This window comes from Lepus europaeus, chromosome 20 (genome assembly GCF_033115175.1).
Source record: "Lepus europaeus isolate LE1 chromosome 20, mLepTim1.pri, whole genome shotgun sequence".
NCBI classification, from domain to species: Eukaryota; Metazoa; Chordata; class Mammalia; order Lagomorpha; family Leporidae; genus Lepus; species Lepus europaeus.
This window is the reverse complement of record NC_084846.1, coordinates 64,849,158-64,858,633: the sequence shown is the minus strand read 5'-3', so window position 1 is coordinate 64,858,633 and position 9,476 is coordinate 64,849,158. Positions and strand designations below refer to the sequence as shown.

General features: G+C 62.7%; 1 protein-coding gene across 1 annotated transcript in view; it reads left to right on the top strand.

Moving 5' to 3' along the window:
* Positions 1-2,313: 2,313 nt before the first annotated feature.
* Positions 2,314-9,476, top strand: part of PKD1L1 (polycystin 1 like 1, transient receptor potential channel interacting) — a 94,766-nt gene continuing 87,603 nt past the window's right edge. The window contains exons 1-4 of the mRNA XM_062178560.1: positions 2,314-2,527; positions 4,720-4,893; positions 8,655-8,789; positions 9,215-9,383. Coding sequence (XP_062034544.1) covers positions 2,314-2,527; positions 4,720-4,893; positions 8,655-8,789; positions 9,215-9,383 — 692 coding nt within the window. The remainder of the gene's footprint in view (positions 2,528-4,719; positions 4,894-8,654; positions 8,790-9,214; positions 9,384-9,476) is intronic.

Sequence of the window (9,476 nt, the reverse complement as noted above, 5' to 3'; positions counted from 1 at the left end):
AGCGTGGCTCCTTCCTTCCAGGGCCCAGCCGCTGCCGGCAGCCCCTTCTCGGACAGAGAAGGAAGCGGTGGCAGTGCCCTGCGGTGGCCCGAGGGCTCTGCAGGCAGGCATGGGACACTTGTCCTGGCCAGACCCCATGGCGGGGGCAGGGCAGCCCTGTCCTAGGCAGGGCAGGGGCCTGGGGACTCCCACTACTGCAGTGCGGGCGCCTGGGAGGGGCAGGCTCTCTGATGAGTCCCGGGCTGAGACAAGGAGTCGACTTCATCTCTGGCCTTGGGGGTCCGGGGAAGCCTCAGCCCAGCAGGGCAGGCAGAAAAGAAGCCGGTAAAGGCACAAGGTACTGGCTGCCATGGACCCGGGGGCTGGGGCTAACCTGTCCAGGGCTCAGAGCGAGGACTTCCTCCTGAGCCTGGAGCTAGGGGCCTGGGAGTGCCCCACGGGGCAGATGGGCTGTGCAGAATGGGACTCGCCCGTCTGGGGATTCACTGGGGGCAGCGTCCTAGATTTAAGTGTGCTGCACTCTGCCCTGGGACTCCTCCTGGCTTGGTTTCTGAGCAGTGTGTGAGTCTGGCCCTGCTCCCGGGAACAGGCCTCCACATACCACAAAGCCGTCGGGACAGTGACAGCGGTCTGAGATGCCACCAGGCTCCCTTCTCTCTCTGCCTTTCCCCTCAGAGGCCCCCGGCCACCTTCCATTCCGATCGGCAGCCTCTGGAGCGGGGACAGCCCCAGGTCCCCTCGCAGGCAGCTGGGTGCAGCTGGGAATGCAGGCGGCTCCCTCTCAGGTCTCCTCAAGGTTGGTGCTCACTCTGAACCCCACACGAAGGTTGCAGAGGGACAGTGGGTGCTGGCCCGTGTGCCAGGGCCTCACGGTGGCCAGAGACTGTGCATTGCTGAGTCCTTGGGACATGGCTCAGCAGTCTGGGGTGTAACTGAGATTCGTCCCAGATACACGGCAAAACAGCTCTCCTGCTCCTGCTGCCTGCCAGAGTCTGTTCTCAGCTGTCAACTTGGCGTTGCGGAAGCCGCGTAAACCAACTGACATCCCTTAGCTTAGCCAAGAGGGCAACGTGGACGTCTGACCATCCGCAGTCTCAAATTCCTGATACACGTGCCCCCAGAGGGCAAGTCTGAACCCCCCGTCCCAGCGTGGTGCCATCGCACAAGGCTGATTCGCTGTCACCAATGAACAGACCCCAGCCGCCCCGGGGCCCTCAGCCACAGAGGACGGGGCCAGGCCAGGCCGGGCTGAGGACCCTCAGCTGCTCCTGCTCTCTCCTTCCAGGGCACCTCCTGGGGAGTGGCACCCTGCGACTGGACAGTAGCCATGCCCTGCCGTATCCTTGGAGGGCAGTGCTCTGCAGGGGACACGGCCGAAGGGCTGGAGGGGCTACCGCGCCCTGTGACCGAGGTGGCTGGATCCATGAGCACACCGCCGGGGCTGTCTTTCCCTTTGCCCACGTCTCCCAGGTGAGCAGAGGGCGCACGGTGGCTCCCCAGCCAGGAGCCGGTTCTTGGAGCCTCCTCATTGCTGCTGTCAGCGGAGCTGCCGCTGAGCCAGTGCACAAGTCCCCACGCCATGGACTACATCACTGTCCCCTCCGTGCCACCATGGCCCCGGCTCTTGGCTGCCTTCATTTTCAGATTGTTCCAACTGTGACTTGGGGGCCACTGCAGGGAGAGTGGCAGTTGCTCTTTGGGGCCCGTCAGCCATCTCCCTGCCCGTGCAGGGGTCTTGGCGTGCAGGGTTTCACCCCCATGTGCACTGTCGGCCTCCCCACCTTACCGGGGAGCAGTCCCGGAGGCTGAGGGTCGAGGGGACCTGACTGTCCCCAGCTCCCGGCGTGCTGGTGCCGCGAGGAGCTACAGGTAGAGATGTGGAAGTGATGCCCCCGCCCCGGGGTGTTCTTATAAAAGTGTGGGAGGTGAGTGTGGGAGACCGTCTGTGCATACACTCAGTGATGAGACAAAGTGTCTACTCCTCACTGTGGCTGTAGTCAGGGTGCCCGGGGGGCCCGCTGTCCCCTCCCCAGGGTTTCTGACTCCGTGGGTGTGGGCACAAATGCTCAGTGCCGAATGGCTGCTGCCCGAGGCACCGCACTTTGAGAAGCCTCACCTCAGCCTCGCCCTGGCTGGCTCCAGGTCAGGCTGCTGCCCCCACCTTCCTGGCGACGCAGTGGGTGATGCCCGCCTCTCTCCCACAGCTCCCGCTGCCTTCCGCCTGGTGCTTCCCACACCCCTAGCCTCTCTGTGTGCTGGTCTGGACCCCGGATGCTCTGTGTCCTCACCCAGTGTCCTCCTGGGACTGTCCCCATGCGAGGCACGGATGAAGCCCTGGACTCTGGCATCCATCACTTCCTGGAAACAGATGCCCAGGCCCCTCCAGTTCTGGGACTCCACATCCACACGGCGTCTGGGGTGGCCCTATGCCTGCTAATGGCTTTCGGGGACAGTGTTGGCATTGAAACGAGGCTCTACAATGTGACCGAGGCTGCCACAGTGACCGCCTACCACCAGGAGGGGACAGGTAGGGCCGATGTCCTCAGGAGCCGCGAAGGGAGTTGCTCGGGGACCGGAGAGGTGGTGCTTGGGACGCCGGGCACAGGCGAGCCCAGTGCGTGCCCCTGAACCAGTGGTGCCGGTGCAGGTGGCTGTGTCAGCCTGCGTCTCCCGCTGTGGCCAAAAGTCTCCTCGTCAGCCCAGAGTCGGGGAGGGGAACTATCCCTGGGTCACCCAGCATCACTTAGCCATGTCAGGAAGCCTCTCCCTATGCACAGGAAACTTCTGGAAGCAGCCACTGTTGGAGGTCACGTGAGGTGCCTTGAGCACACGTGTGTAATGTCGCTCACTCTTTCTCTTACACCGAAGTTCACGGTGCTGCATCTTCACCAAAGACCTCGCGGGGCTGGCCCAGACCACGCAGCCAGTCGCAGACCCCGTGAGACGACGGGGACGGCCGAGTGGGGAACCGGACAGGTGCCTGCCTAGCACACGGGATTTCTTTGCTTTTTAAGCTTGTTCTTTAATGTTCTCATGGTACAAACGCCTGCATCCTAGGAAGATGGGTGGTAAAGATTCTCTCCCCACTCCGCTGGGCGACAGCGGCCTGTGGCCTTACGTCTTTCGTGCATGTAAGCGAGTGGAAATGCCGCGCTCCCTGCCCACGGGATGCAGGCCACACCTTCGGGACACTCCCGTGTCTGCCCAGAGAGAGCGTGCTCGCCCTCTGCACTTCTCGTTGGCGTTGCGGTCCATCTGGTGCCCCTGGGCGTGAGGTCTGGGACGAGGAAGGCAGGCAGAGAGTGTAGAAGTCGGAAAGGGAAGTCCAGGCCCGGGCTGGGGCACAGCCCGACACAGCCGCTCGATGTGCCTGGTCATTCACGTGACTGTGAGCTGGCCGAGGGCCTGGGAGCCCAGGGGCAGGTCTGTGGTAGAGACCGTGCAGGCTGAGAAGGGGAGCCTCCGGGGTGTGCCTGGCAGAGCAGGCATGGTGACTGGACCTGCCCAGCCGAGGGGAAGGGCTTGGCCAGGGGCCAGGCGGCACTAAAGCTAGGAGCAGAATGGTCACTCAGGCAGCTTGAGATTGTGTGTGTGTTGGGGGGTGTGGTCATCAGAGAATGGGGCAGCTTTCCCCCTGGTGGGCCCTGCCGGGAGCATGGCTGCATCCCAGGGCCCCTGCCGGGAATCCATCCACAGCCCAGTGGGGTCGTACCCATCCTCTACTGATGTGTGAAGAAGGCACCCTCAGCTCGGGCCCACACCCACCGTGCATTTAGCTCACAGTTCTGCTGGGAGACCCTTCGGTCCAGGCTGGTCCTGAGTGGCTGAGACGCCCCTTCCGGGACCGCTCAGTCACTTCTCTCTGCCCCCAGCGTGGGAGACCGGGCTTCGCAGTGACTGCTGCCCCCAGGCAAGCAGGAGAGGGCAAACCCCAAGGCGCACACACCTTGCAAATCCATTGGCACAAGACCAGCACTGATTCAGGAAGGTGTAGAAATACATCCGCCACTCCGTGAGAGGAGCCACAGTGTCACGTTGTGGCCGTGGCAGGAGGGTGTGAGAACAGGGCAAGGCATGGGCCGCTTTTGTAACCCGCCGCACCTCTGCCTGTAGTCCCTCAGGGCTGCTTATTCACATCCTGGTCTTGCCCAGCTGTAGGTGGCCAGTGCTCTGCCTCGTCCTGTCAGCATCCCCAACTCTGCAGAAATGGCTGTGTCACTCAGGGCCCACGCCAAGGACCAGCAATGAGAATTGAAGCCATACCTGGATCTTGGCGAGTGAGGGCTCTGAGTGGAGTGCGGGTTGCACCCCTGCCAGTGTGGGCTCTGGGTGGAGTGCGGGTCGTGCCCCTGCGAGTGTGGGCTCTGAGTGGAGTGTGGGTCGCAGCCCTGCGAGGCGGCCCAGCTGTTGTGAAAGGAAAAGCAGTCTTTACGGCGTCCGTTCCTGGCCAGCCCAGTGCCACCAGGCTGTCCCCCGTGCCAGCTGTCCCCCGTGCCTCTAACGGTTCACCCCCCACCCTGTGCCTCTAACGGTTCACCCCCCATGCCTCTAACGGTTCACCCCCCATGCCTCTAACAGTTCACCCCCCACCCCATGCCTCTAACGGTTCACCCCCCACCCCGTGCCTCTAACGGTTCACCCCCCATGCCTCTAACAGTTCACCCCCCACCCCATGCCTCTAACGGTTCACCTCCCGTGCCTTCTCACTTCTCTTTTCAGAGGCCGTCCATTCGCTCAGGGCTCTTATTGACGATGGCGTCCGTGGAGGCCCCGTGGAGCTCGGGCCTTACTTTGTGGAAGTTGGCCGCAAGGCCGTGTCTGTGTTCATGAATTCCAGCAGCGTCCACGCAGGGGAGGCTCTGGCCTTTGCTGGCTCCCACGAGAACGGGAAGGGTAAGGACCACGTCTGGAGGCTGAGCCGGCCGCCGTCACCTGTGAACAGGGCTCAAGTCACAGCAGCCCCAGGTTCCATGCATCACCCCTGTCTGTTTCCCTCGTTCAGGAAGCAGTTCTGGCAGAATCCCCGCTCCGGGGACATGAAGATGACATGGTACAGGGTCCTGTTAACCTATGAAGCCACTGACAAACTTATCTTCATTTTATTCTTAAAGGCAAGGGGAGAGATAGAGGAACCTCCCTTGTGCTGGTTCATACCCTAAATGCTGGCAGCAACCAGGGCTGGGCCAAAGCCAGGAGCCAGGAGCTCAATCCTGGTCTTCCACAGGGTGGTGGGGACCCTTGAACCATCACCTCCTGCTTCCCAGGATGTGCCGTAGCAGGAAGCTGGAATTGAGAACAGAGCCAGGACTGGAACCCAGGCCCCCTCCTTCCCGGGGCAAGCAGGACCCCAGAGGAGGCATTGGGGTGCTGGATGGAGGACAGGCAGGATGTGAAGGTGCTTGGGGAAGGGCTTGGCCCAGGGGCTGGAGGTCCCAGGAGCTGGGGGTCGTGTGTGATGTCGTGGGCCCCTGTGAGGAGGGCGTGGGCCCCTGTGATGTGGGCGTGGACCCTGTGATGTGGGTGTGGACCCTGTGATGTGGGCGAGGGTCCCTGTGATGTGGGCGTGGGCCCTGTGAGGAGGGCATGGGCCCCTGTGATGTGGGCGTGGACCCTGTGAGGAGGGCGTGGGCCCTGTGAGGAGGGCATGGGCCCCTGTGATGTGGGCGTGGACCCTGTGAGGAGGGCGTGGGCCCCTGTGAGGAGGGCATGGGCTCCTATGAGGAGGTCGTGGACCCCTGTGATGTGGGCGTGGGCCCCTGTGAGGAGGGCGTGGACCCTGTGAGGAGGGCGTGGGCTCCTGTGATGTGGGCGTGGACCCCTATGGTGTGGGCGTGGGCCCCTATGGTGTGGGTGTGGGCCCCTGTGATGTGGGCGTGGACCCTGTGAGGAGGGCGTGGACCCTGTGAGGAGGGCGTGGGCTCCTGTGATGTGGGCGTGGGCTCCTGAGAGGAGGGCGTGGGCCCCTGTGAGGAGGGCGTGGGCCCCTGTGAGGAGGGCGTGGGCCCCTGTGATGTGGGCGTGGACCCTGTGATGTGGGCGTGGGCCCCTGTGATGTGGGTGTGGACCCTGTGATGTGGGCGTGGGCCCCTGTGATGTGGGCGTGGGCCCCTGTGATGTGGGCGTGGACCCTGTGATGTGGGCGTGGGCCCCTGTGATGTGGGCGTGGACCCTGTGATGTGGGCGTGGGCCCCTGTGATGTGGGTGTGGACCCTGTGATGTGGGCGTGGGCCCCTGTGATGTGGGCGAGGGCCCCTGTGAGGAGGGCGTGGACCCTGTGAGGAGGGCGTGGACCCTGTGAGGAGGGCGTGGGCTCCTGTGATGTGGGCGTGGACCCTGTGAGGTGGGTGTGGGCCCCTGTGAGGAGGGCGTGGACCCTGTGAGGAGGGCGTGGGCTCCTGTGATGTGGGCGTGGACCCTGTGAGGTGGGTGTGGACCCTGTGAGGAGGGCATGGACCCTGTGAGGAGGGCGTGGGCTCCTGTGATGTGGGCGTGGACCCTGTGAGGTGGGTGTGGACCCTGTGAGGAGGGCATGGACCCTGTGAGGAGGGCGTGGGCTCCTGTGAGGGGACGTGGGCCCCTGTGAGGAGGGCGTGGACCCTGTGAGGAGGGCGTGGGCTCCTGTGATGTGGGCGTGGACCCTGTGAGGTGGGCGTGGGCCCCTGTGATGTGGGTGTGGACCCTGTGAGGAGGGTGGGGGTGAGGCACTCAGTTTCGCTGGGAATGCCACCGAGAGCTGGGGCTGAGGGCAGCGCTGAGGGCGGGCAGGGTCAGGCCGGGGCAGTGAGGGTCCTCCTGCGTCACTCACGGTGGCCACACCCCGAGAGCTCGGCCTCTGCTCCCTCTGTCAGCTCCCCACAGGGGGCGTCCAAAGCACAGCAGGGGTTGGGGGAGCCCCAACTGCGTCTTCTGGAGGGAGGAACCCCACCCCGTGCCGACAGAGCAGGGAGCCAGCGTGCAGCCCTAGGGGGTGGGACTGTGGTGTGGCTCTCGTAGGAGGCCGTGTAACCTGTTCTGCACGCGGACGGTTCCGTTCGGTCAGCCTAGCAAGGTGCTCCCCATCAAGAGCGACCAGAACCTGGGGGACCTCCTGACCCCTGAGCCACCAGCCGGTCCACGTGGACTTTTCCGCGCTGCAGTGTCCACCTCTGTGGGAGCCAGCCCTGCAGGAGGGGAGTGGGGAAGCCCGGGCTTTACTCCAGCCCCGCCCCCACCCCCAGGCTGGCCACACAGTGTCCACCTGTGAATTTTGCTGCTTTTCTTTCTTTCTTTTCTTTTTATATAAAAGAAGTGTTTTGTATATTTGAAAGGTAGAGTCACGGAGAGGGAGAGACAGAGGCACAGATCTTCATCCGCTTGTTCACTCCCCAAATGCCACTGCCTTCCCAGGCACATTAGCAGGGAGCTGGGTCAGAAGTGGAGCAGCCAGGACTCAAACCGGTGCCCATCTAGGGTGGCAGAGTCGCAGGCGGCGGCTTTACCCGCTGGGCCGCAGCACTGGCCCCTGGGCTGGGCTTCTTGATGTCCGGGCATGGTCAGGTTGACTTGCGGCCTCACCGGTGACGTCGTGTCACTCTCACGCACAGGGGCTTCGTTTTGTGGGCATCCCAGCGCTTTGGTAAAGGACACAATGTCCACTGTGCTTTTTCTGTTGGAAGAAAGAGAAGCGCCGTCCCAGGGGCCAGCAAGGGCAAGAAGTCCCCACCGCCTTCCTTAGCACCCCTCGTGGCACACGGCTTGCTCCAGATCTTCCCAGACAGCACGGGGTGTGGGTGTCTGCCTTCCGGTACACACATGCACCTGCACACACACATATACACATGTGTGCACATGCATGCAACATGTACATGCTGCACATGATACAACACACGTGTGTGGGGTGTCTGCCATGTGTGTGCGTGTGTGTGTGTGTGTGTGGTATCTACTGGGCACATGGGGAAGGTGGGGTATGTGGTGTCTGCTGTATACATGTGTGTGTGTGGTATCTACCGGGCACATGGGGAAGGTGGGGTATGTGGTGTCTGCTGTATACATGTGTGTGTGTGGTATCTACCGGGCACATGGGGAAGGTGGGGTATGTGGTGTCTGCTGTATACATGTGTGTGTGGTACCTACCGGGCACATGGGGTATGTGGGGTATGTGGTGTCTGCTGTATACATGTGTGTGTGTGGTATCTACCGGGCACATGGGGAAGGTGTGGTATGTGGTGTCTGTTGTATGCATGTGTGTGTGGTATCTACTGGGCACATGGGGAAGGTGGGGTATGTGGTGTCTGCCATATACATGTGTGTCTGTTTGTAAAACTTTGTGCCCCATTTGAGAGGGCTGAGCTGCCTGAGGCTCGTCGTTGGGCCCCACTGAGAACAGCTGACACTGAGACCCCTCGGCGTGTGTGCTGGAGAGAGAACAGGCCATCCAGCCACGTATTACGAATCCAAAGGAGCTGGTGTGCCTGCTGCTCTGTGGGGAGCGCTCGGGAGGGGAAAGGCTTAGGAGCATTTTCCTGGGATTCTGGCTCCACGTTTCCCAGCTCTGTCTGATTCCAGGCTCAGGCCTCAGAGTTTGAACTTGATTGCGGTCCCAAGAGGGAAGGAGGAGACGTGGGAAATGCTGACCACTCGTTGGAAGGCAACTTTGTCTTTTCCCCTTGTTCCAGGCCTGGTTGTGATGCACCGTTTCCCGTCCGTCTCCTCGTATAACGTGTCCTTCGCTTCCCGAACGCAGGCGGGGCCCGGCCCGGCGTGGCGCAGCCCGGCGTGGCGCAGCGTGGTTGTTTGCTACAGGATGCAGCGTAGGTTCTGCTCCAGCTCCGGGACTGACAGACTCTCCCCATGCAGACTGCACAGCTCCGCCCCGGACCCCCTGGCCCTGAGCTGGTCCTTTGCTCACTTCTTCTGGGCGGGGGGCTTCTGGAAAGTGCAGGGTCCAGGCTCCTGCCCCATGCATGTGAGGTCAGAGGTCAGCTGCCTCCGGCTCCCGCACACTCCTGCCTGCTCCAGCACTGTCCCCAGAGGAGCCATGCAGCCGGCCACCTGGGGCTCCTGAGCCATGAGGTCAGCGGCGTGGCTCCGCAGTCCTGCCCCGCGCTAACACCCCCAGGCTCACGCCCCTTGCCACAAGCCCTGGACCACAGAGTGGAGAAGCCGAGCCGAGAGCTGAATCTCTGGACAGTCCCAGTCCTGCCACACTGACGCGTCCACACTCTCTCTCTCACAGCCTTGTCCGTCTACACAAACGGAACTGTGTTTGCCGCAGACACAGACATCGCCTTTGAGGCTGTTACCACGGAAACCATCCCCCTGGAGTTCATGTGGCATTTTGGCGACGACCCGCCGGTGCGGACAACTTCCAGAAGCGTTAGGAGACGGCTCCGTGTACCCCGAGGGTGCGTAACCCCCGGCGTGGTGGTGTTTGCGGCACGCCGGCCAGGCCAGTGGTCGAGGCCGTGGTGGTCATGTTGCGATAGCGCTGGGTGCTC